Below are 25828 nucleotides of genomic sequence, written 5' to 3' on the forward strand. Positions count from 1 at the left end.
GGGGAGTGGGGGCTCCAGTGCAGAGAGAAAGGTCCGAGGATCCAGAGGAATTAAGAGCAAAGCAGACCCCAGAACCGAACGGGGCGATGTCTGTCCGAAGGGGCCCTCCGGGTCGCGGGCAGCGGGGCAGGCACAAGCCTCTCCTCTCCCTGGGGCCTAGAGGTCTGGCCATGGGCCTGGGGGACAGCCAGTGGCCTCCTCACGAGACAGCCCCGCGGGCAGCCCGAGAAGCCAGCGTGGCCGGCGCGGTGAAAAAAACTGACCCGGCAGGGGTCAAGGGTGGGAGGGCCAGAACATTCTACCAGCTCGTCTGTGGGGGGGTGAGCCTGAGACCCCCCGCAGGAAGGGCAGTGTCCTGACATCAGAGCCCCCGCAGCCCCTTGCCCGAGCTGGGGATCAGCAGACTGAGGGGGGCTTCCCTCCTCCAGGCCAGCTCCGCTCCCCCCCACCCTCCCGGGGAACATGACCCAGTGGGCACTTTGCAAAGGGAGACGCAAAAGGACCAGGAAAACATGCCAGAGGTCACCTCAAGGGCACAAGGCACAAAAAAAGAAAGCGGAAGGACGGGGGCCGGCGACGAGCCCCGGGGAAGCGGGGTCCAGACGGGCACCCCCCCTCCACAGCTTCTACCGTCCGACAGACGTGGAAAATAAAACACAGCAGCAACACAAATGGGGGGCTTGGCTTCCGGGGCGCTCGGCCCTCCTGACCCCGCGGGCAGGAAAGGAAGTTCCTCAGAGTCGGAGACGGCCGCCGGGGCCGGGGCCTCTGGGACCCGCACTTGGTCAAGGCGGAAGTTAGCAGTCCGGTTCGCACCCGCGAGGCTCGCCCGGGTGGAGCTGTCCGAGAATGTAGCCGCTGGCGTCGGCCGAGGGCTCGGCGGCGGGACCCGCGCGCCCTACATCTCCTCGGGGCTGGGCTGCGAAGACTCCAGCTTCATCTTTTTAGAGGGTGGCACCCCCTCCAGATCCTGCCCGAGGAGAGAGGCAGAAGAGCCGGTGAGCACCGGGTGGGGGGCACCCAGGACCATGACTGCCGCCCGCGGCCCTCCTCCCGGTGTCCCCGCGCCCCAGCCCCCAGGGCCCCCTGCCCTGGTGTGTCCCTGCCATCGCAGCTGCCTCGAAGCCCTGGTGACCCCACACTCCCCTGCGTCCCTCGGCTCTCTCTGCTCTGCACCCCGGCAGGAGTGAGCGCCCATCTCCTGACCTGCAGCCCCTGCACCCCTCACTGGCCTCTGTGGGCAGCGTGGGGACCCTCTTAAGGGCCGCCCTGGGCTCAGCATTTGCTGAAGGTCCCTCTGGGGAACGGAGCCCCGCAAATTCCCACAAGGCTCACAAGCAGGTTCCAGGGCCAGAGCGGGCTGGACAGACAGCACAAGGGTTGGTTCTGTTGGGAATCCCGGGCTCAATGCCCCCCACCCGCCCTGAGCACTGAGCCTGGTGCCACCATGAACGTGGCACTGGATGCACAGGCTCACCCCAGACACCCCAGGCTGCGGGTCCCACCAGTGGCACCTGAGCGACTGCTGGCGTCTCCGCGGCCAGTCCCGCATCCCCCGACGGCTGCCGTTCCATCTTCTCAGAGCTGGTGGAGTGCTCCATGGAGGACTGCGAGTTCTGCTCATCCGCCGCATCTGTGGGCAAACAGCACAGCAAAGGGGCCCTGTGGGTCTGCAGGGGTGTCCTGGCCTGTGGGCTGCGTGCCTGCGGCACCCCCTGGTGGCCGCCAGGACAGGGCCAGGAGACAGCCCGGGCATCACGGCCTCATTTGGGCACTTAAACTCTCCCTCTCAGAGCACCAAGGAATAGGGGGGCTGTCTGGCCTGGTGCGTGGTCCCTGAGCCCAACCAGGGGGTCTTTGAGCGCATACAGCCAGATCCCTAGGAAGCCTGACCCTTCTTGGGCATTTTCAGATTTCATTTTTTATTTGTCACTTTTTTGGGGGGGGACGCGGAGAGGGTACACAGCAGTGCTCAGTGCTGACTCCTGACTCTGCTCAAGGATCACTCCTGGCGGTGCTCAGGGGACCCTATGGGGCCGGGGTTTGAACCTGGGGCTGCCACGTGCAAGGCAAGCGCCCTCCCCACTGTACTATCGCTCTGGTCCCTTTATTTATTTTTTTTTTTGCTTTTTGGGTCACACCCGGCTGGAGCGATAGCACAGCGGGTAGGGCGTTCGCCTTACAAGCGGCCAACATGGCCGACCCGAGTTCGATTCCTCCGCCCCTCTCGGAGAGCCCAGCAAGCTACCGAGAGTATTCGATATGCCAGACACAGTAACAACAAAGTCTCCAATGGAGACGTTACTGGGCCCGCTCGAGCAAATCGACGATCAACGGGAGGGCCTTTACCTTTACCTTTACCTTACCCGACGATGCACAAAGGTTACTCCTGGCTCTGCACTCAGGGGACCATATGGGATGCTGGGAATCGAACCCGGGTCGGCCGCGTGCAAGGCAAACGCCCTACCCGCTGTGCTATCGCTCCAGCCCCTGTCACTTTTTATTCATTTATTTTGCTTTTTTTTGCAGTGCTCAGAGGTTACTCCTGGGGTGCTCAGGGGACCATATGGGATGCTGGGGATCGAACCCAGGTCGGCCACGTGCAAGACAAATGCCCTCCCTGTTGCACTGCTCTGGCCCTGCCACTCTATTTATTTTTTTAATTCTTATTAGTGAAACACCATGAGGTACAGTTGTAGACTTACAAATTTTTGTGCCTGGGTTTCAGTTATACAATGATCGCGTAGCCATCCCTCCACCAGTGCCCATTCTCCACCACCACTGATCCCAGTATCCCTCCCACCCCACCCCCCTAATCCCCCCGTGCCTCTGTGGCAGGCCATTCCCTTTTGTTCTCTCTCTCCTTTTGGGTGCCACTCTTTATTTTTAAGTTCTTTGCCAGTCCTGGCAGTCCCTGGGGCCAGGGTTGGAGGGGAGGGTGTCGCCCCTGCAGTGCCAGGGACTGAAGACGGGGGGTTTCTGCTGTGCTTTGAAGCATCTCCCTCGCCCCAACTGCACCTCGAAAACCCACATTGGGGGCTGGAGCGATACAGTGGGAGGGCATTTGCCTTGCACGCGGCTGACCTGGGTTCGATCCCCGGTATCCCATATGGTTCCCCGAGCACCACCAGGAGTGATTCCTGAGTGCAGAGCCAGGAGTATTCCCTGGGCATCGCCGGGTGTGACCCAAAAAGACAAAAAGACCCACATTAGGGGCCGGAGAGATAGTACAGCGGCGAGGGCGTTTGCCTTGCAAGCAGCTGACCCAGGTTCGATTCCCAGCATCCCATATGGTCCCCTGAGCATTGTCAGGGGTAATTCCTGAGCGCAGAGCCAGGTGTGACCCAAAAAAAGCAAAAAAAAAAAAAAAAAAAAAAAAAAAGACCCACATTAATGGAGGTCCCTGAAAGGCCAGGCATGTGAACTACCCACCACCGGAGACCCTGGGAGCCAGCAGCAGGGACAGCTGGAAGGGGTGAGGCAGGTTCCGGAGGATGGGGGAAGAGGGGGCTGCACCCAGAGGGCCCCGATCACGTCCTCTCTGGCAAGGGTGTCGCAGAGTCCAGCGTGCACAGGGGCGTACCCTCTGCAGAGGCATAGCTGTGGCCCTGGGTACAGAGTGGCCTTTCAGGGGGATGGGAACGTTCTGGAATCAGAGGTGGCAGCTGCCTAACCTTGTGAATATGCTTAACACCGCCGAGCTGTCCAGCCTTTCTTGTTTTTGCTTTTGGGCAGAGCTGGCGGGTCTCCTGGCAGGGTTCGGGCCCATACGGGGCGCTGGGGACCCAGCCCTGTTGGCCGCGTGCAAGGCCAGAGCTGGCTGTGCTCTTGCGGAGTCCTGAGTTCTCCCGTGGGAAACAGCCGCTGAGGCCGGGGAAATGGTTCACTCAGTACCACACCACACGGTCCCTGCGCTCCTGGGGTGAACCCAGAAGCACAGGCCGAGGGGGCCCGAGCACTGAACCGCCAGCCCGGTTGGCTGAGTGTCGCCAGAACTGGTTCCGGGGGACTCTGAGCACTGCTTGGGGGACCCCCACCCCCACAAAGACATCAGCCTGCTTGGACGGTGGCAGCGTTCATGGCTCGCCAACGAGCTTCCTCTCGCCGCCAGCTGGCTAAGGCATGTGCCACCACGCCAGCCCCTTCTCTGCCCACAGCAGCTTGGCCGAGTCCCAGTCAGCACCCCGGGGACCAGGAAGCTTAGAAAGCCCCCAGGGTGGCTGGTCGCCGGGCTGGCGGCAGCGCGGGGACGGCTGCTGAGTCCCTGGAGCACCAGGGCCGGGCTCGGCCGGGAAATCATTTCCCGGGGCCTAAATTTAGCGCACGGAGCTGGGCCTGACGTCAGGCAGTCCCGGCCCGGCTCCCGCCGCGCGCGGTAAACAAGTTCAGAGCAAGGTCAGTGCACCGGGTTGGACCCTGGGGGCCAGTCGCAGTTCCCTGGACGCGATGCTGTCATCGGGGGAAGCCACCAACGCTTGGGGGTGACAGACATGGGGACCCAAGACACCGTCCCCCAGCCGAGCTTCCGCGGCTCTCCCCACTCGCATCTGGGCGCGAAAAAGCCAGGTGGGACGGATCCGCCCCCCACGTGCCCACCCGTGGAAGGATCCAGAAGGCAGCTCGCATCGGGTCATGCGCATGGCTTCTCTGGCCACTCGGGGGAACCGGTCCCTCCCCAGCCCCGCCCTGGCTGCCTGCAGCCCCTGCCCTGGCAGGTTCTGGGGGTCAGGTGTGGGGGGGGCATGACACAGAGCTCTAATGGGATGACTTTTTTTTTTTGCTTTTTTGGGTCACACCCAGAGATGCACAGGGGTTACTCCTGGAGGTGCTCAGGGAACCATATGGGATGCTAGGTATTGAACCCGGGTCAGCCGCATGCAAGGCAAACACCCTACCCCCTGTGCTATCTCTCCAGTCCCCAGGATGGCATTTTTAGGGTCGTGACTGGGGCTTTGGGGAGCACCTCACGGAGGAGAGCCGGGGATGCTTCTCAACCCCAAATACGGGATGAGCTCCAGCCCTGCCCCTCTGAAGCCACGGGGCTGGGCAGACCCCACAGGGCTGGGCAACAGGGCTGAGGCTGCATGGGGTGGGCCGCCCACCCTCTGACTCCGCCCGGGGCCACTCTCAAAGCTGCCCGGCCAGCGGGCCCAGCAGGGTCGGACCACGCCGAGCGGGCGCCCCCGCCCAGGCCCGGCCATACGCGGCTGAGTGTGGATGAATCCACACCGAGGCAGGGCACTGGAGGTCAGTCAGCACCCAACAAACCCACACTGGAGCCGCTGGAGTCAGCCTGCTCCCAGCTGCCACTGTCTCGTCCCCATCCCAGCAGCCGGTGACCCCCACACTCACCCCGAGGGGCCCAGCACAGGGACTCTGCCCCGGTTACCACCCAGGCCCTTGCCACCCGGTTCCTCTGCGGGCAGCTCCCTGGTCTGCCCGACACACCCCAGTGGCCACCGTGTGCCCTGAATAGGTCCCGCGACCCCAACCGCTGCCTGGCAGCTCGTACCTTCCACCCCGGGGAGCTCTTTGCCCTCGGCCTGCGCCTCGTCTGCCTTGGCATCAGCGCCGTCCCCGGGCGCGGCGGGGGTGGGTTCGGGCGCAGGGCTTGAGTTCCTGCTGCTCTCCTGCTTGACGGGGGAGGCGTCAGCGATGGAGCTCTGGTTGCTGTTGTCATCTGCGGGCAGAAGCCGAGTGAGGTTCAGAGGAAATACACCCAGACAGGAAACACACACACTGAGACAGGAAATACACTCAGAAAGGAAATGCAGACCCTCAGGCAGGAAGTACGCACACTCGGACAGGAAATGCAGACAGGAAGTACATACACTCAGGCAAGAAATAGACAGGAAACACACAGACAGGAAATACATACACTCAGACATACATAGAGGTAGCCCCCCCCAGGGACCCCCACGGCACTGTCAGAGAGAGAGGCAGCCTCAGCACACTTCCCCTTTGGGGCCCTCTGGAACTGGGGTGTGGTGAAGGAACCCAGAGGCTCCAGGCCAGGAAGCAGTGCCAAGGCCGGACGGTCTCTGGGCCAGCGGCCCACCCAGGCAGCAAAGGAGGGAGAAAAACTGGGGACCCACAGGGGTGATCACCACAGGGGACATGCGGCAGACCCCAAACCAAGAGGACAGAAGAAGCAGGAAGAGCTGAGAGAAGGCGGGAGGGGTCGGAGGAGAGCATGTGACCCCGGGTTCCACCCGACACACACGGACACACACACACACACACCCAGACACAAAGAAATACACACACTCACATACATAGATGCGCACAATTAGACACAGAGACATACACACTCAGACACACACACACTCAGACACACACACACATATATTTAGACATACATACACACTCAGACACAGATACACTCAAACACACACACACACATCCATACAACTGGAAGCAGAAGACCGGGCTCAGGCACGCGCACAGTTGTAGGTGATGGTCTGAAACGGGGGTGGGGGGGAGTGGGCCGTGGGGCGGGGGGAGGGGAGGGACTGCGAAGGCAGGAAGGAGCGTGCGTGCCCCCTCCCCACCCCATCCACCTGTGGGGCAGGGTCTCAGGGAGTCAGACAGACCCGGAGCATGTCCCCAAGCCCTCACCCCCCGTCACCCCGCAATCCCGGGATGGGGGTCTCACGATAGCTCTCCTAAGTGGAAAACGAAGAAAGTTCGTGTCCCTGGCGTCCAGAGGAATCGGCCGAGCTGGGGGTTCCGGGGCACGCACCCTAGTCCTAAGTGCTTCTGGGGGCAGTCACTGGGGGCTCCCTATGAGCTTTTCTTTTCCTTCTCTTTGTTCTCATCGCTCAGGCTTACTCCAGGCTGCACTCAGGAATCCCTCCTGGTGCTCGGGGACCCCGAGGGTGCTGAGGCGTGGGAGACCAGTGCCCTCCCCGCTGGGCAAAGCTCCGGCCCTCCTAGCGACACTTTCCAAACCACAGCTTCATCCCGTCCCCGGCTCGGGGCGCAGACACTCGGCACCGGGGTCCTCCAGGCCTGCCACCCCTTCCAGGCTCCCGGGCCCACCCTCTCCCCGCCAGTGTCACCTCCACTCGGGCACCCGGGGCTCTGCCACCGCCCGTGACCACGGGAGAGATGTGCGGGTCCGGGTTCTCCTCTGAGGGAAGCTCCCACGCCACCTGCTGAGCAGGGGTTCGGGGCCTTTGACACAAGGACAAGACCCACTCTGCTCAGTGAAATAAGCAAGACTGGAAGACAACTACCAGGTCCTTTCGCTCAGGAGGGGCATGAATACACGAAAAAACTCAGTGGATCTAAGGTGGTCATCAGGAGGAAAGGGAGGAAGGGAGAGGGGAGGAAGGAGGGAAGAAAGGAAGGGGGAGGGAGGGGGACCGAGGGGGTCAGGGTCGCCCTTTCTGGGGTCTCCACGCAGACAGTCTGTTGCTACGACAGCCTTCACCGGTGGTGTTACTTTGACCTCACGGTGCCAGAGACCGCCAGGGCGACCTGGCAGAGCGCAGGGACTGGGGGGTCCTTCTTGGTGGCAGGCTGGGTGTGCCCACATAGCTCTAGGGCTGCGAAGTCCTAAAGACTTCGGCAGGCACTCAACAATACCAAGGGCACCGAACAAGGGCACTGAACTGGGGGCAGGGCAGGGTGAGCTACAGTCACGCTTGTGGGGGGGGGGGGGTGCCGGAGGGCACAGCAGGCCCCAGGCAGCCACACTCACCATGCATGTCCATCATGCCGGGCGAGGAGCTGTTCTCCGGGGTGGTCACCTCCGAGCCGCACTTCTCATCTTTGCCCTTTTTCTTGTTTTTGTTTTTCTGGAGCAGAAACAAAGCAGGAGTCAGCAAGGGCGCCGGGGTGAACCCGTCGCCCGCCCAAGCCCCTCGGAGCCCACCTGGACGGCTGTGCTCACCCCCGCCCCGCGCTCACCGCCAGGGCTCTCCCTGGAACAAGCAGCACCTTCTCAACCTGGGGCCAGCAGCCACTCCGGCCAGGCAGCGGTGGTGGGGGCTCAGGGCACTCAGCTAGCTGGCCATGGGGGTCTCAGAGTGGCCAGTCATGGTGGGGGGCTCAGGGCGGTCAGCTGGTGTGAAAGGGTCTCTGTGTGTTGGTTCCAATCTTTGCAAGCGGGACAGAAGCGGGCGGGAAGTGAGCTGTGTCTGGGAGTCCAGGTTTGAGCCAGGCAATGATGAGCACACGGTGGGGTGGGACAGCCTACAGGGGTCTCGGGGTCTCCCAGTCTTTCACCGTAGGGGGCGCATGCTCAGAGCATAGCCATAAGAAAAAAAGGAAATGTGAACTGACTTAAAAAAAAAAGGGGGGGGGCTGGAGCAATAGCACAGCGGGTGGGGCATTTGCCTTGCACGCGGCCGACCTGGGTTCGAGTCCCAGCATCCCATATGGTCCCCCGAGCACCGCCAGGAGTAATTCCTGAGTGTAGAGCCAGGAGGAACCCCTGTGCATTGCCGGGTGTGACCCAAAAATCAAAAAAGTAAAAACAAAAACAACACACAGGGTCTGGAATGACAGCACCGAGGGGAGGGCGCCTGCCTTGCATGTGGCTGACCTGGGCTCAATCCCCAGCACCCGAGAGGGTCCCCCAAACCCTGCCAGGAGTCAGCCCTGATGAAACAAAATACAACTGTCAAGCGTTTGGAAGGACAAAAGGCAGCACCGCATGTGGCTGGGCGGGAGGCAAGTCCTCCTCTGGTCACGCAGGGGAGCAGTACGGGGTGGGCCTGGGAACCTGCACCCGTGCCAGGGCTCCCCCAGGGCTGCCGTCACGCTGGGCTGCGGCTGGCGGAGAGTCGGCACGCGCCCGGCCGCGTCTGGGCTGCTGCATACAGGCGCGGGGCTGTGCTCGCCTGGGGACGCCGCAGCCAGCCAGCCGGGCTTGGTGGGGGGTGGCGAGTCGACTCCCAGCCCAGTGCTCCTGGTCCGGCTCTGCGGAGCCCCCCATCTCCCCAACATGCCATTCTCCCCCATCCCCCCGATCACAATCGCTTGGCACGTCCCTGATGCGCCTGTCTCATGCGATTCTATAATTATCTTCCCGCAACGAGATTATAAATTCCTTGAGAGCAGGGACCACATTTTCCTCACGCCTGCGCCCACCCGACAGCTAATGCTGGGGGGGGGGGGCGCTGATGGGGGGGCAGCCCCACCCCGCACCCTCCGGGGGTCCCGGCGGCCAGAAGCAGAGGGACGACATCGCCGAGCCTGGCGCAGAGGTCTGTGGTCGTGCAGGGTCACAAAGGATGCGGCAGGCCCTGCCCTCGCCACGCCCGCCAGGAGGCCAGCCTCACTTGGGCACGGGGGTAGGTGGACGGGGGAACCCACTGCTACGGGCAGGTCGCCTGGACGGCAGAGCCCCGGGGGGTGACAGGCCCACAGAACAGGCACTGCTCCAGGCCGGAGAGCGGGACAGCTGGCCTGTGGCCAGCAGGGAGGACACCTGGACAGGCCAGCGGGGCAGCGGGGCTCCCCCTAGCGGCCAGAGGAGGCTGACTCGAGCGGGACACAGGGACCCGCTCTGTCCATCCAGCGCTGCCCCCAGCACCGGGCACCGAGGGTCCCGCCAGTCACCTCAGCCTTGAAGAGATGACTTCTGGGGGCTGAGAGGGAGGGTCACGGGGGATGGGCCGGGGACAGCACCCCCACATACTCACATCGTCAACCTTGGGCTCCGTCACAGGGACCCACTTGTAGATTCTCAGGGACGTGTCACCCACGGTCACCCACTTCTTCTCCCTGCGGGATGAGGAAGGGCCGTCACCAGGGCTGTGGGCTGGGTCCACCCCCCCCCCCCACACACAGGGTGCAGAGAGGGAGCTCCACAGCTCCACCCCGTCACCAGAGGCTCCAAGTCTGGCCTGTGGGAGGGGGTCACCGCAGGGGCCTCGACGGGGAGGGGTGCCCCAGGCCCCCCACTCCTCGGTTCTCAGGTGAGCACCTGCACCCCCCTATGACTGCCCACGGCCTCACCCAAAATAAGGAGGCTGGGCCAGGCTGAGAGGGGCGCCTGGGAAAGCGGGAGGCCAGGCCACCCTAGCGTCACTCCCAGAGGACAGCAGCTCTGCCACGTGGGGAAGGGCGGGGAGGGGGGCGCTTCAGTCGATACGCGTGAAGGGCAAGAGGAAAAACCGCCGTCCAGTCCCCCCGCACCTGGACAGGAGCCCTCGGCCCCCCAAACAGGGACCCAGGCCAGAGGGGCATCTCTGTTTGGGGGTTTTTGTTTGGTTTCGGGCTTCACCCAGCGGGGCCCCGGGGATGCCAGGGCGCAAGGCAAGTGCCCTCCCCGCTATTATGACCACTCCAGCCTGGGGTCCTCCTCCTCTCCGCACCCGCCCCGGCACCTTCATCCCACGGAGACTTCTGACCGGCTGTTCGGGTATCCTGCGGGCATGGCATGTGCTTGCTCCGAGTGCCCCACTGCCAGCCCCTGCCGCATCAGGCAGTGCCAGGGCCTGGGAAGGCCACTCTGGGGGCACACGAGCCTGCCCCCTTCAGCCCAAACAAAGCCAAGCAGGCAGGAGTCCTGCCACATGCAGGAGGGAGGCGTGGCCGCTGCCCGGCTCCATGTGTCCTGGGCTGGTGCCAGGGACAACGTGGGCACCAGGTTCTCTGGGTGGGGGTTGCTGAGGGCTCTGCCACATGCCGGGCTTTGTGCCAAGCACTTGACTGACCCGAGGATGTCAACAACCCGGGAGAGGGACTCCTGCAGCCCGGAGGGGCTGGACCCCAGGGGCCTGGCCCTACGGCAGGTCGAGAACAGCACCAGGAGTGGACACAGGCTCTGAGCCCACAGTCCACCCCAGCTAGTCCTTGCCCCAGGAGTGTGGGGCCCGTGACCACGGAGCCAGGCAGAGGCACATACATGGCCAAGCATCAAAGGTGCGGTCAGTGACCCCATCAAATAAGACGAGAGTCAGCACGCGGCACCCCACGGCGCTGGACAGATGTAGCTGGGCCTGCAGGGACCTCTCAGTGCCCCCCTCCCAAGTCACACTCTCCAGTGGTCTCTCTAGCTGTGGACACCAACACAGGGGGAAGCGCTGATCGCCCACGTGGGACTGGGCCCTCCAGCTCAGCCCGGGGAGACTCCCACACCCACCCCGACCCCAAGGAGAGGCTGGCAAAGTGGGGTGGTACTTCATGGACGTGACACGGAAGCTTGGGGTCTCAGGAGCGAAGGGTCCAACAGCACCCACCCAGGGCTCTGGGGAAAGCTGAATCCCCCAAACCCACCACCGGGCAGTCAAATATACCGCCAACAGCCCTGTTTTCACTGGACCACTGGGTGCTTTAGACATTTTGCATCGATGGGGCCGGAGCGATAGTCCAGCGGGGAGGGCATTTAACTTGCACACGGCTAACCCAGGTTTTTGGATCCCCAGCATCCCACATGGTCCCTGAGTGCCACCAGGAGTAATTCCTGCGTGCAGAGTCACAAGTAGCCCCTGAGCATCGCCGGGTGTGACAACAAACAAACAAACTTAAAAAAAAGATTTTTTTTTAAATTAAAATTGTGAATCATGGGAGTAGGAGAGAGAGTATAGTGGGCAGGGCGCTTGCCTTGCACATGGCCGATCTAAATTTGACCCCTGGCATCCCATAAAGATCCCCAGCACACCACCAGGAGTAATTCCTGAGTGCAGAGCCAGGAGTAAGACCCAAGTACCGCCGAGTGTGACCCCCAAAACAAAAACCCATTATCCTCAGTATCATTCCAGGTACCCTCAGAGCCCCAGGCCCTCCCACTGGTGGGTACCGGGGCCCAGTGTACCACGATACCCACAACCTGCACGCGATGGTGCCCTGAGCAGGCAGCGGGTTTTAGCAGCCCATTCCCGGGGGGGGGGGGAAAGGCAGGCTGTCAGGGGCAGCACCCCACTCCTCCCAGACAGACTCTGACAAAACTGAAGCCCCCAGGCTACGACAACCATTCTGTTTTGTTTTGCTTTTGCCACACCTGGCTGAGTTGGGGACCGTGAAGAGTGGGGACTGAGGCCTGCGCTCCAGCCTGGCCCCTCCCAGTCCCGAGGTTGGTTTCTGCCGCTCACCCAGGGGCCCCGATACCCTCCAGTGAGCACCAAAGCTTTCGCAGGTGCCCACTTCTCAGGACTGGGCCGGGCCCCCCATGGAGCCTGCCTGGCGCCTGGCCGTGCCCCCCCCACCCCCACCCCCACCCCACTGCGGGCAGGGAGCCCAGAGCTGTGGAACTGAAGCCGCCTTCAGGGAGGAGGCCTTTGTCTTCACCATCGAGGGGACCCCCTGACCACCCAGCCCGGCAGCTCCAAACCCCAGTTCCCCATGAGCCTCACAGGACAGGGGTGGCAGCCGCCGTGGCTTTTCCCAGGGATGGGAAGGCAGGCAGGGCTGGCACAGGACAGATCTCAGAGGTCAGTGGGGCAGAGGGAAGTGGGAAAACGGAGCCCTTGGCGCCCAGACCCCCTCCAATCAGAATCTCAGTGCGGCATGTCACTGGGGGGTGTGAGAGTAAGCCCCCAACACGGCGAAGCTGGTGCACTACGAGGTATTTTTAAACCCCATTTCATCGTTGATTTGAAATTCAAATGCAACTGGCTGTCTCGTTGTACTTGCTAAATCGGGCAGCCCTAAGATGAGTCTCCCCCATCGGGGGCTCAGCTGGCGGCCCGGGTCAGGGACCAACCCCACCTCACAGGGGTGAGGCCACGTGGCACCCGGGGTCCAGGGGAACGCGGGTATGGGGAAGCCTTTTTTTCTTTTTTCCTAAGAGGGGGAAACACTCAAATTGCTGCTCCTGGTGATGGACTGTGCCCAGTGGGCACTCTCGGGCACTGGTTAAGTGCCCCCAAGCCCAGGGGTCCTCGGTGACCCCCCCACAGGGCAGTCCATGCAGTAGGGGGCCAGGGTAAGTTTCAAGTGGCCAAGGTCACAGTGAGGAAGTTGAGTGCCCTGCCTGGGAGTCCGGCAAGCGCCCTCAAACACAGGCAGCCAGGGATGGGGTAGGAGGCGGGGGCTGGGGGTGACAGAGTCGCCCCGGGGCATCAAAGGCCCAGGGCAGCAGATAGACCGGCAGAGCTGGGGAGAGTCTGTCCATCTGTCTCCCACCGAGCAGCTGCAAGGCCAGCCTCAGGAGCAGCTGTCAGGGATGGGACCAGGCCCCCCCAGAGCTGCGGGCACCCAACTCGGGTGTCACCTCCCAGCAGGGCTGCGGGCGGGACAGGGGCGCTGAGTGCTTGCAGGAGTGCTTGCAGGAGTGCTTGCAGGCCGGGTGCTCGGGCCTTGCAGTTGATTCTGCCATTTTTAAATGGCCGGGCGGGGGGCCACTGGGCACCCCACTGGCCAGGGGAGCTCCCGGGGCCCAGCACTAAGGGTCTCAACTTCCGACCGCCTCCCTTCTCACGGTTCTGGAAATTCTTTGTCCCGCTGGAGCCAAACCCAGCCCCGGCCGGGCGTGTGGCCATCTGCCTGCAGCCCTTTCCATAGGACGCCCGGAGCACGTGGACTCTATTGATTCCCGTCCTGCCTTTCTTGTCGGGATTGACTCGGAAAGGACAGCTAACTTGTGACACGGCGGTGTGGCTTTCCGGGGACCGGGGCGCGCCGGGCAGGGCACCCCGGCCCGAGCCGCCTCCTTTGCCGGCTTCCCAGCCAGGCGGCCACGGCGGCGTTGGCGGCGGCGGCGCCGCGCCGGGCCGGGGACGGACACTCCGCCCAGGACGCGGGGGCTACGCCTCTCCCTCCCCGACCCCGCACAAGCCGTGGGAAAAAATAATAATAAAAGTTGAAATCTGGGCGCCGGGAGTTTCCAACAAGTCGGCCCAAGCCCGGGGGTCGGCGGCGGGCGTCTCCGGCCTAACCTCGAGGCGGACCCCGAAAGCGGCCACACGCACACGCGCGCGCGCGCACACGTTCGACCCGGAGACTCGCCACGAGGCCCCGCGCGCGGGGACGCACCGGGGCCGGGAGCCGGCCGGCCCGCGCCCGCCGCGCCGTCCCCCCCCGGGGCCGGAACAAAAACGCCTCTCGGGAGGCCCCGGCTGCCGGGGCAGACACCCGGGCTCGGGGCCGCCCTCTGCCCCGAGATCCGCCCGCCGGGACCCCGGCGCCGGGGCGCGCGGGGCCGGGCCGGGCCGGGGCGCGCGAGGGCGCGCGGGCCGCGGGGCCCCGGCCGCCGGTCCGCCCCGCGCTCGCCCCGTCCTCCCTCCGCGCCCGGAGCCCTCGCCCCAGGCGGCCCAGAGCGCTAAATTCGAACGGCTCGCGCGCCGCAAACTCGGCAGACTCGAGGGCGCCGGGCCGGGCCCGGCCGCACAATGGAGCCGGCGCTGCGCTCCCCGCCGCCGGCCTCGCGGCCCCGGGCGCGGGAAGCCGCCGCGCCGCGCCCCGCACGGAACGAAATGGCTCCCGGGCCGGCCGGGCCCCCTCCCCCGCCGGCCAGGTGGGCGGGCGGCGCGAGCGCACCTGGGCAGCGGCCGCGGCCCGGCGGGCGCAGGTGACCGGCCCGCGCGGGGGTCGCGGCGCCCCCGGGCGCGGGCGCCGCCGCTTACCATTTGCGCACTTTCTCGATCGCCGCCATGACCCGCTTGATATCATCTTTGGCCCGGCTCCGGGTCTCGGCTCGAACCGACCTGCCCGACATGGCTCTGGCGGAGGGAGGCCGGGGAGCGCGCCCGCCGGGTCCGCTCGCTCCGCGGCGCCCGCTCGCTCACTCGCGCACACACTCGCACGCACACGCGCGCACACACGCACTCACACACAGACACGCGCGCGCTCACTCACACTCACACTCACACTCACACTCACACACACACACACACACACACAAAGCCCGAGCCGCCGCGCGCCCGGGCCCAGTGCGCAAGCGCCGGGCGGCAGCTGCCGCGAGCAGGGGGAGCCGCGCGGCCCCGGGGCGCTCCCGCCCCGCCCCGCCCCGGCCCGCGCCCCCCGAGGCCGGGCCACCCGGGACGCCGGGCGCGCGGGCACTTCCTCGGGGCCGCCGGGGCCGGGGGCTCCCCCGGGGCGCCTTCCGCGGGCGCCAGCTCGGCCGTCGGGGGCCCCGGCCCGGGCGGGGCGAGGACGCGAGTGGCCGGGGCTGCGGGCCGTGGGGGGCTCCGGGCTCTCAAACTTGGAGCCGGCGGTTCGCCACGCGCGGGGGCGCGCGGGGACACGCGGAGCGCGGCCGGCCCTCTGCCCCCCGCGACACCCGAAGTCCGCACGGCGCGTCCCTGCGGCCCTTTGGAGAAGTGGCCGCGGCGAGGCCGACCTTGCGCGTCCAGCAGCTCCCCCGCAGAGCCCGGGTGCCGAGCTTGACCGCGTCCTGCCGACCGACCCGCGGGGCAGTGAGGTGCGGGGCTGCCCCGGGAACCGCGATTTCAACTTAAGCCTTCCCGCTGGAGGTAGCCGCAGGCCACCAGGTGCTGCTTGGACCAGATGCCCCGGGCAGACGCAGCCACTGCACCAGGCGACCAAGCTCCCCTTTTCCTGGGTTCAGCGGAGTCGAAGCCGACTTGCCCCAAGTGGATTCCGGCCCACTGGAGGCCGAAGGAAGGGAGGTGGTCGTGTTAGTCTGCCCAGGGTCTGGGGGATCAGCTAGCCCAGGAAGACGGGGCCCAGGGAAGGCTGAAGGTCACGGTCATCGTCTTCCCGTCTGATCCCCTCCCCGGTCATTCAGGAACGGAGAAGCGGCCCCTTCCCAGACCGCCTCTGGCTCTCTGAAATCAGCTGCTCCCGCTCTGGGGAAAAACGTACAACAAGGCCCTTGAAACAGTCTCAGCCTGCAGCCTCTGATGGACCTGGCTCCAGATATGGGCCAGGGATCACATACCAAGTTACATCTGTGTACACATGGTATGCATTCTACATCCAGGCTCCGGAGTGTGTGTATTAATATGCAGTGCTGAGGATCGAACCTGGGCACTGCATATTAACACACACACACACACACACACACACACACAGCATCTGTAGATTGAGGGGTCAAGGGTGAAGCTCAGCTGTAGAATGCATACCTTATACTTGAGAGGCTCTGGGTTCAATCCCCCCATTATATATATATATACATATATATATTAAAGGGGGCTGGAGGGAGAGCACCAAGATCAAGGTGCTCGCCTAGCATGAGATGGTGGCCCCTGCAACTTAGTCTCAAATCCTGGCATCGATAATACCTACACCTCTACCAGGAATGATCCCTGAGCACCGCTGTGTACGATCCAAAACCCAAAATTAAACTAAAATTTAAACATTAAAAAAATTTTAAGTAAGAACATATTTGAATCTAACACACAAAGACAGTTTTCCCATCAGGCCCATGTTCACCTTGAACACAGTTCTCGCTTGCTTGTCCCTAAGTATTGCTGCATTTTCTGCTCTGAAGAAGCCTCTGTTCCCTCTCTCTTTTTCCTTTTTCCTTTGGGTCCCACCTAGTGATCCTCAGGGGTTACTCCTGGCTTTGCACTCAGGAATTACTCCTGGTGGTGCTCAAGGATGGAACCTAGGTTGGCCACATGCAAGGCAAACATCCTCCCCACTGGACTATCGCTCTGGCCCTGCCTCTGTTAAACACATACTTCCTCTCTTTCCCTACCCTCATATCTTTCTAAGTAAATTTTAGGAAAAAAAAAAAGACCTTGATTCCAAAAACAAAAACAAACAAACAAAAACCACCCAGGAAGATAAATCCTTGTCCAGGTATCAGCTGACAAATGTATCCATATGCATGCCTGAAGCGATAGCACAGCAGTAGGGCATTTGCCTTGCACGCAGCCAACATGGCCGACTCGAGTTCGATTCCTCTGCCCCTCTTGGAGAGCCCGGCAAGCTACTGAGAGTATCTTGCCTGCATGGCAGAGTCTGGCAAGCTACCCGTATTCAATATGCCAAACACAGTAACAACAAAGTCTCACAATGGAGACGTTACTGGGCCCGCTCGAGAAAATCGATAACAACGGGAAGACAGTGCCAGTGCGAATGCATGCCTGAAAAGATAGTACGAGGGGCCTTCCATGTGTTGACCAGGGTTCAATCCCCAGCTCTCCATAAGGTCCCTTGAGCCCCACCAGAAGTGATCCCTCAGTACAGAGCCAGGGAAAGCCCCGAGCACTGCTGGGTATTATCCAAAAACAAAGGACCAGGGAGATGGTTCAAAGGACTGGAGCCGCACGTCCGTCATGTCTCCATCACGTGGTCTCTGAGCACTGCCAGGAGAGGCCCGAAAAGGCAGCAAAGGGGCCAGCGATATGGCTCAGCTGTTAGAGTGCACACCAAGCACGTGTAATGTGTAATGCTGCTGGTCCTGAGACAACGTTGGGGTTTTTTGGGGGAGCCCTGGGCGGCCATGGCGGGGCTGCTCCTCCAGCCAGACTCTGCTCACTGCCTGGGACCCGCACTGCCGCGTCCTGCTCTGGAAAGGGAGGACGTTTCCTTCCCACGGCCTGGGAAGGGGCTCGTGACTGCCCTAGGTTAGCGCCCGGATGTCACAGTGCGCTCCTCCTCAGGGGGTGGGTCTCAGGTGAGACCCCAACAAACAAAGCAAGGTCTCCTCGCTAGCTCCTTCCTGCTCCCTGACTGCCCAGCACCTGTTCAGGAACCCCCGCACCTTTCTACGTTGCCGCCCGTTGGGGCCCAGGCTGCCTCTTGCGGCAGGAAGCTGGGGTGTCATGCCCGCACCCAGGAAGGCGAGTAAGAAGGTGTCGGAGCTGCTCTCAGCAGTCAGAGGAGGCTGGTGGGGGGCAGCTGGGGGCTTTAGGTATGTCCCCGAGTCAGCCCCACTCTCTGCTGGACACTGAGCTTGTGTCTGCCATGAGGCCAGTCCGGGTGAATATAGTCCACTCTCTTTGTTGTTGTTTTATTGTGGTAGTGTTTTTTGTTTGTTTGTTTTGCTTTTTTTTTGTTTTTTGCTTTTTGGATCACACTGGCGATGCTCAGGGGTTACTCCTGGCTCTGCACTCGAAATTATTCCTGGCGGTGCTGGGGGACCATAGGGGATGCTGGGAATCGAACCCAGGTCAGCCGCATGCAAAGCAAATGCCCTACCTGCAGTGCTATCCCTCCACCCTTACTTTCTTTGTTTATCCTTTTTTTTTTTTGGCCACACCTTGTGGTATTCAGGCTTACTCCTGGCTCTGCACTCGGATCACTCCTGGCAGTGCTCGGGGATTGAACCCGGGTCAGCTATGTGCAAGGCAAATGCCCTCCCCGCTGCTCCGGCCCTGTAAGAGAAGGACACATGGTTTGTGCTTGACACAGGGGTCAGGGCGAGGCTAAGTCGTGACTGAAGAGGCCCCCGGCTCCCCCCAAACAGTGTCGGGCACAGTGAAAGACGAGCAGGCAGATCACAGGGAAGTGGGGCGCCATGAGCAAGAGCTGGCTCGGACCCTTCACATTTACAAGGACCGGACTCAACAACTGTGCTTCCTGGAGAGAAAGGTGAAAATATCCTCAGGGGACAGGAAACTATTAAGAGTGACATTCCAGATTCAGAAAGCACATTTGTGAAAAGTGCCACTATTTAACCAGAGATTAAACCAATACCTCTGGGGGCCCTCTGGTGACACACACCGGCATCGTGGCAGGTGGCCGGTGGCGCTGAGTCCACGGCTACTTCCTGTGAAGCTGAGTATCTGCGTTGATTTTGTACAACAGGGACCCTTACAACCAACTTTCTAGAGCTCCACTCAGAGGCCTTTAGCTCACTTGCTTCCAGCTTCGACATCACCCCCAAAGGAGACCCCAGCTAACTTAGTCACTCTCCAGCCCCCAGCCCGGCTCAGCCCCAGCTACACATCGCTGTCTGTAATCCATGCAAGTGATGCACGTTGTTGGTTTTTAGCGTTTCTATAGGGGCCACCCGTGATACTGCTGGGGGCTGGGCCTGTTGATGCCAGGGCCTGCCCTCTGGCTGGCAGGCGTCTCCCAGCCTGAGTTGGTGTGGGACAGGCCTCCCCCACCCCCCACCCCCACTGCCCTGGAGCCGAGGGACAAGTTTCAGGGAGCCGGGAAGGCTGGGAAACATTTGGATAAATCCAGCGCTGCCAACCGCTTCTCTCTGTGCCTTCTTGCATGTACACGGCAGCTAGGAGAGAACATGGGCTCCTGGCACATGTCCGGCTCCGCCCCGTGGGTGGGCTGGGGGTTCCCAGCACCCCGGAGCCTGAGCAGCACCCACTCGCCCTTGCACTGAACCCCCAGCCCATCTGGCCAAGAATCACCAAGAGGGGCCTCTGGGCCTCACCACCAACAGAACAGACGGGCAGAGTGCCACAGGGAGTCGGTACCAAGTTCTCCGAGACGGACCCTTGAGCGGGGCCGTGTGAAGGGCTGGACACGCAGTGTCTGAGCGGGACTCAGAGTGGGGTGGGAACCCTTTCCCCCCCAGGTTGCCCAGAAATTCTCTCCCTCGCACTCCCACCTCAGCCCTCCACCCTCCATGCCATCCTTTGTCTGCCTTGGTCGGCCTGAATACCCTCCGGAGAGCTCTGGTGAGGCTTGGGGGTGGGGGCACCCCCGCTCCAGAAGGTAGAGTCCTTCCCCCTTCCCCCAGGCAGTTAGGTCCTGGATGGGGGGCAGCTGAGTAGCCACAGTGATATTTTCAAAATCAGCTTTATTGAACCATAACAAACAGGCCATAAGGTTCACCCTTTCAAAGTGGGTTTTAGTGCATTCGCAGAGTTGTGAAACCATCACCACAATCAGCTGGAGAACTTTTTTTTTTTGCTTTTAGATTCACACCCAGCAATGCACAGGGGTTACTCCTGGCTCTACACTCAGGAGTTACCTCTGATGGTGCTCAGGGGACCATATGGGATGCTGGGGATCAAACTCGGGCCAGCCGTGTGCAAGGCAAACGCCCTACCCGCTATGCTATTGCTCCAGCACCAACATTTTTGTTTTTAAAAAGAGAAACCCTGTCCCCTCTCCCAGTCCTTCCGCCTCATGGATTTGCTCGTTCTGCGAATCTCACTGGAGAGGACCCGAGGTCTGGGTCCCCATGTGCCTGGCTTCTTTCTAAAAACATCTGCAAGGTTCATCTACGCCACAGGGACTCAAACTTCCTGGGGGATGGCATGAATGAGGACAGAAGGGACTCATGTGTTCCCTGCTGCCCTGGGCACTGCGCAGGGGTGTGGCAGTGGCAGGGACGGGAGGACATTTCACCCCCTTTCCTGTCTAAGGGGCAATATTCCATCCTGGGCATACAGCAGTCTCATGCACCCTTAATGAACTTCGTGCTATTTCCAGCTGGGGACCTTTCTGATAAAGATGCTGTGGCAAGACCGGGCGGGTTTCCCTGCAGATGGATGGACCCATCTCGCTTGCCTCTAGCTAAGGTCAAAGTGCTCTACAGGTCCCAGGGAGGCAGTGCCGTGGGCAGGGCATTTGCTCTGCATGTGGACAGCCCAAGTTTGATCCCTAGGTCCCCACATGCCCCACCCTGCCATGTCCACCAGGAGTGATCCCTAAACACAGAGTCGGCCTTGAGTGCCGCGGGTGTAGCCCAAAAACCAAAAAAACAAAGAACCCAAACTGTTCTTCAAAGCCAAAGCGATTAGACAAGAGCAATAACAACAGCAAAGAAACCTAGATGAGAAAAAAGCAAAACAATTATTAGCAGATATGATGTATATGCATATATATATAAAACCCTGAAGACTCCATTAAAAAGCTATTAGGGACAATTAATGAGTTCAACAAAATGACTGGTTACAATACCAATCAACAAAAATCTGTTGCATTTCTATATGCAAATAATGAACCAGAGGAAGAAATTAAGCCAGCAATTCCATTCACAACTGCATCCCAAAGCATTAAATACCCAGGAATAAATTTACAAAGGAGGTGAAAGACCTGTATAATGAAAACTGTGAAAATACATAGAACAAGACACAGCGGAGGTGGCGAGATGGTCCATGTACATGGATGGGAAAACCACCAGGTTCAAAGGTTTGCTCAAGGCTGAGCATCGGCACTGCATGTGACTGGTTCCCACATCCCACGGGGTCCCTGAGTCCCCACGAGTAAGTCCTGAGTGCAGAGCCCTGAGTACCATGGGGGGGAGGGGCGCCCAAAACAAAAACAGAAACAAACAAAAGAGCTTGCTCTACCAAAATAAAGCATATTTCATTCAAACCCAATATAATTTCTAATGATTTTTTTGTTTGTTTTAAAACCAAAACTTTGCCTGGTCACACGTGTTGCAGGGGCTGTGGGGGAGAAGGGGCGCCCTGGTCTGTACAGGCACAGCCGTGTTGGGATACTAGGGAGTTTCTTTAGAAAACCAACAAGAGATGTGACCCCAATCAGGGTGGCCCGAAGGGATGGGGCGTGTGCATGCATACTGGAGGCCCAGGTCGGGCCCAGCACTGTGGGGTACCCAGAGTCCCCCTGGGAATGACCTCCAAGCACCGCCAGCTGTGGCCCCGAACCAAAACCAAAACCGGAAGAAAAAAAAAGCAGCAGCTGCTAAAGACAGCTGTGGGGGGGTCCCCGATCCAAAGATGACAGGAGCAGGGCCGGAGTGATGGGGACGGGCTAAGTCATCCGGAGGATGGACTCTGGCACCACCCAGTTTCCTGGGCACCCCAGCACTGATCCAGGAGTGGCCCCAAGAAACAAGGGGGGGGAGAGAGAGGGAAGGGGAGGGGGGAGAGAGAGAGAGAAAGCGGGAAAGAGAGAGAGAGGGAGGGGGAGAGGAACACAGACAGAGAGACGGGAGAGACACAGAGAGAGAGGGAGAGAGAGAGGGAGGGAGAGAGAGAGGTAGAGGGGGAGAGGGAGGGAAAGAGAGAGGGAGAGAGAGAGAGAGAGAGGGAGGGGGAGACAGAGACAGAGAGACAGGGAGAGAGATGGGGCTGGAGCGACAGCACAGCGGGGAGGGCGCTTGTCTTGCACGGGGCCAACCCAGGTTCGATTCCCAGCATCCCATATGGTCCCCAAGCCAGGAGTAACCTCTGAACATCACCGGGTGTGACACAAAAAAGAAAAGAAAAGGGGGGGGGGAGAGCACACAAGCATGAGGATGAGGACAGAGAGTCATACTGACCCCAATGTTAGCTGTTGTGCGGTTTTGCAAGAGCTGACACCTGGAAGCCAGGAGGCGCCCTGGTAGACAGTCAGATAAAGGAGATGCAGAGTCTGTGCGATGGAATTCTGGCTTGCTTCGAGAGGCACAAACTCTGTGAAAATGGAAAGTGCTGGGGAGAATGACATGATGTGAAGCAAGTCAGAGTGGCTGGACTGGAGCGATAGTACAGCGGGGAGGGCGTTTTGCCTTGCACGTGGCGGACCCAAGTTCGATCCCCGGCATCCCGTATGGTCCCCCCGAGCACCGCCAGGAGTGATTCCTGAGTGCAGAGCCTGGAGGAACCCCTGAGCATCACAGGGTGTGACCCAAAAAGCAAAAATTAAAAAAAAAAAAAACAAAGCAAAACCAAAAAACTCCAAAAGAATGGGCAAGCGTTAGGGGACTGTAATTCTGTGTACATTTGAGAAAATAAAATTGGTGAGTGGAGAGTACAAAATAAAAGACAAATCAGTGGACATTACTAAAATGCAGAAGTCGGGGAAAAAGAGACGGCAAGGGGTCAGAATGAGACAAAGGCCCCGTGCTCAAAGCAGGGCTAGTAGCACCCACCAACGGGGCTGGGACGGCTCCTCCACCCACCCACACCGGCCTCACTTTAGTATTTTTCTCCTATTTTCCACTGGTCTCGCTTTATGTTTTTTATTTATTTATTTATTTGCTTTTTTGGTCACACCTGGCGGTGCACAGGGGTTCCTCCTGGCTCATGCACTCAGGAATTACTCCTGGCGGTGCTCGGGGGACCCTATGGGATGCAGGGAATCGAACCTGGGTCGGCCATGTGCAAGGCAAATGCCCTCCCCGCTGTGCTATCGCTCCAGCCCCCTGCTGGTCGCACTTTAGCAGCAGGCGGTGGTCTGTGTCACGGCACCTTTGATTTTCACTGGCCTGGGGCGTGCGGGTTGCCAAGAGCAGAGGCCGGTGGCCGCACCCAGCTCGGGGGTCACCTGCAACTCTTGCTCTGCTTCAGTTGTCCTCAGGTCCCGAGCAGTCTGCTAGTCTTCAGGTCGGCTCTTTCCTCCGTGTATGGGGGGACTGGGCACGGCCAGCGGCTCTCAGGGCTCGCCTGCTGGCAGCCACTGGGCAGCCAGGCCTGGACGTGGCTGGGGGTTGCAGGCAAAGGCTGATGTGCTTGGAGCCAAGTCCCCCTTTCCAAGGAGCACGCCCCAACACTCAGGGCAAGTGATGAGGGAAGAGATCCAGGCGGGCCAGGGAGAGAGCTCAGAAGGGAGGCCGCTTGCCTTGTCAACCCAGGCTTGATCCCCAGCACCCCAGATGGTCCCCCGAGCCCCGCGGAGTGTCCCTGAGCACAGCAGGGTGTGACCCCCAAGCAAAAACAATAAAGAAAGAAGAGACCCAAGTTTCCTGAGGGCTGCGGGCATGCAGGTGATGGCACAGCACAAGACGTCCTTCCCGAGGAAACGGCTTTGTCCGCGGGATGAGCCACTGATCCCAAGCCACGCGTGTCAGGGGGGCCAGCAGGCAGCCCGGGGGAGCAGCACAGGGACCCCGCTGGTGGCCGTCCCGCGCTCATCCCCATGGGCTGTTGCACTGCCACCGGAGGAGGTTGCATCAACCCAGCTTGTTTGCTTCTCCTTTGGGGAGGGGCCGTGGGGCTACAGTCGGCAGCCTCGAGCAGCGGCTCCGTGGACTCGGTGCTGCTTAGGCACTGTGGCCCCTCCTGGAAGCTGCAGGCCGAGGGCCCAGCCCTGCCCTGCCCCCCTCCCAGGCCTCTTCTATTTTTCCCACTATTGCTTTTGGCTGAGCGATAGGACACGCGTGTCAGGGATGACAGCGGGGACCTGGACGCAGCCACTGCAGGGCAGATCCTGCCCCACACAGACCCCGTCCCGGCGGCCTGGCCCGGCCCTCCCGCCATGTCTTCCTCAGTCCCTTCCTCCCAGAGGGGCCCGTTCTGGTGAGTCTGCACAGGTGTTTGTTTCCCCGACGCTGCGGTCAGTGAGAGCCTCAGTGGGGCCGATGGGAGCAGGGCAGCCCCAGGAGGCCGATCCAGTGGCCAGGAACTGCGGCTGCTGGGACAGTGCTCAGGGCTCCTAGCTCAGTGCTCAGGGTCCATGTGCTGCAGGATCTTGAATTCCCCCCTGTGTGTCTCCCCTCCCCCCCCCCAGTGATTTTAAGAGGACGAATCATGTGAGTTTTCTCTCTGCCCTAAAATGTCCCCAGAAACTTGATCAACTGACTTGGTGACACATCTCCTGAGCCCTTGGCCCCAAAGTTACGAATTTGATTCCTAAACCTTGTTTTCCTTTCATACTTTGTTGCTGTTTGGGGGCCAACCCCAGCGATATTCAGGGGTTACTCCTGGCTCTGCATTCAGGAACCTCTGCTGGCAGGGCTGGGGGTGGGGGAGAGAGGGAGTTGAACCCAGGTCGGCCGCGTGCAAGGCAAACCACCCTGCCCACTGTACTATCACTCCAGGCCTCTCTCACGCCCTGTTTTTTGAAAGAATACAAACTAGATTGTAGGACACTGCAGGCCCAGCCCGGTTTGGGGACTCTGAGCTCGGCTCTGTGTAAAGAGAGGTTGCTGGGCCGGGCACCCTTGCCTGTCACGGGAAATGTCAGCTGGAAAACTCCCCAGCAGCCCCCTGCGAGGCAGGAATGTCCCCATCCCTGAGCTGGCCGGGCTCTCTGCTGGCTCGGGAGCCTAGTCAAGTGTGAAGCGGCAACTCCCCCACACAGGGGGTGGGGTGGCAGGTGTGTGGGTTGGCGGTCATGGAGGCTAGACAACTCCGGCCGAGGGGGCTCACGGGGGCCTCAGGCCAGGTGCAGGGGGACCCTGGGCTCCAGCGGGCAGGGAAACCCGCCCCAACGGCCGCTCACAGCTGCCTGGAGGATAAGAAGCCACAGCAGGGGGTGGGGCTGAGGCCCTTGGGGCCCCCTGGTCTGCCCCCCTCTGCCCCCCCCCCCCGCCCCGTCCCATGCACGCCCCGCCCCCACTACTCCCCGTGGGGCACAAAGGCAGGCAGAGCAGCTCCTATGGGGTGCTGGCCCCACCCTCGCCTCTTCCCTATTCCAGAAACAGGAATGTCCAACTCTGAGAATCCCGCCACTCAACAGAAATTTGCATTTAATGCCCACACGTGCTAGAGATGACAGAATAGGGCAGGGCAGGGCAGTGCAAGGAACGCACGGCCTGGGGGTGGGGGTGGGGGGGAGAAGCACACCATGCACACACACACACACGTACAAACACACACGCACACACATGTAGGCACACACGTCCACACACACAGAGTCCTTTGTGCCTCAGATATTCCACACAACCTCATTGCTGTGACATGTCATCTTGGGGAAGTGTCAAGCCAAGAATCTCGGTGGTGAATATTTCGGCGGTGATTTCCTCTGGAAGCTCGTCCTTGTAGCAGAACTCTGAGTCTGGCCCGACAAGAAAAGACACACAACTGCCTTCGCAGCGATTCCTGTTCCGAACCCAGGACGTTCTCTGAAGCTACAGCGAGGGCAGTGCTGGCCCTGGTCTGGCTTGTGTGTGTGGGGGGGGAGGGGCCCAGAAACTGCGGGGGGGAGGGGCCCAGCAGGCTCCGGGTGAGGGGGGTGGGACACAGACACCCTCGCCTACAGCACTGCTGAGCACCTCAGGAAATAGGGGGAGTCCACAGGACGCGGGCATGCATGGGGGCTACTAGGCGAGACCCTCAGGTAGCCGGGAGGGGACGGGCTCAAGTCCCTGGACAAGGGTCTACCCCCTGAACCGCGTCCCTTCCCGAGCCGGCCCCACACGCTGGACAGAGGCCTG

At 61.2% G+C, this 25828-nt stretch overlaps 2 protein-coding genes across 2 annotated transcripts in view; both read right to left on the minus strand.

Moving 5' to 3' along the window:
* Nucleotides 1–867: 867 nt before the first annotated feature.
* On the minus strand, nucleotides 868–14826 carry BCL7A (BAF chromatin remodeling complex subunit BCL7A). Its single transcript, XM_056107222.1, has 6 exons — nucleotides 14520–14826; nucleotides 9654–9735; nucleotides 7706–7802; nucleotides 5513–5680; nucleotides 1515–1633; nucleotides 868–970 (listed from the first exon to the last, which is right to left on the minus strand). The coding sequence occupies exons 1-6, from the start codon at nucleotides 14609–14611 to the stop codon at nucleotides 899–901; spliced, it is 630 nt and encodes a 209-aa protein (XP_055963197.1). The 5' UTR covers nucleotides 14612–14826; the 3' UTR covers nucleotides 868–898.
* A 10513-nt stretch (nucleotides 14827–25339) lies between these two features.
* The window catches only part of CFAP251 (cilia and flagella associated protein 251), a 29523-nt gene continuing 29034 nt past the window's right edge, over nucleotides 25340–25828 (minus strand). The window contains exon 21 of the mRNA XM_056107177.1: nucleotides 25340–25449. Within this exon, the coding sequence (XP_055963152.1) occupies nucleotides 25340–25449 (110 nt within the window). The remainder of the gene's footprint in view (nucleotides 25450–25828) is intronic.

This window comes from Sorex fumeus, unplaced genomic scaffold, assembly GCF_029834395.1.
Source record: "Sorex fumeus unplaced genomic scaffold, SorFum_2.1 ptg000155l, whole genome shotgun sequence".
NCBI classification, from domain to species: domain Eukaryota; kingdom Metazoa; phylum Chordata; class Mammalia; order Eulipotyphla; family Soricidae; genus Sorex; species Sorex fumeus.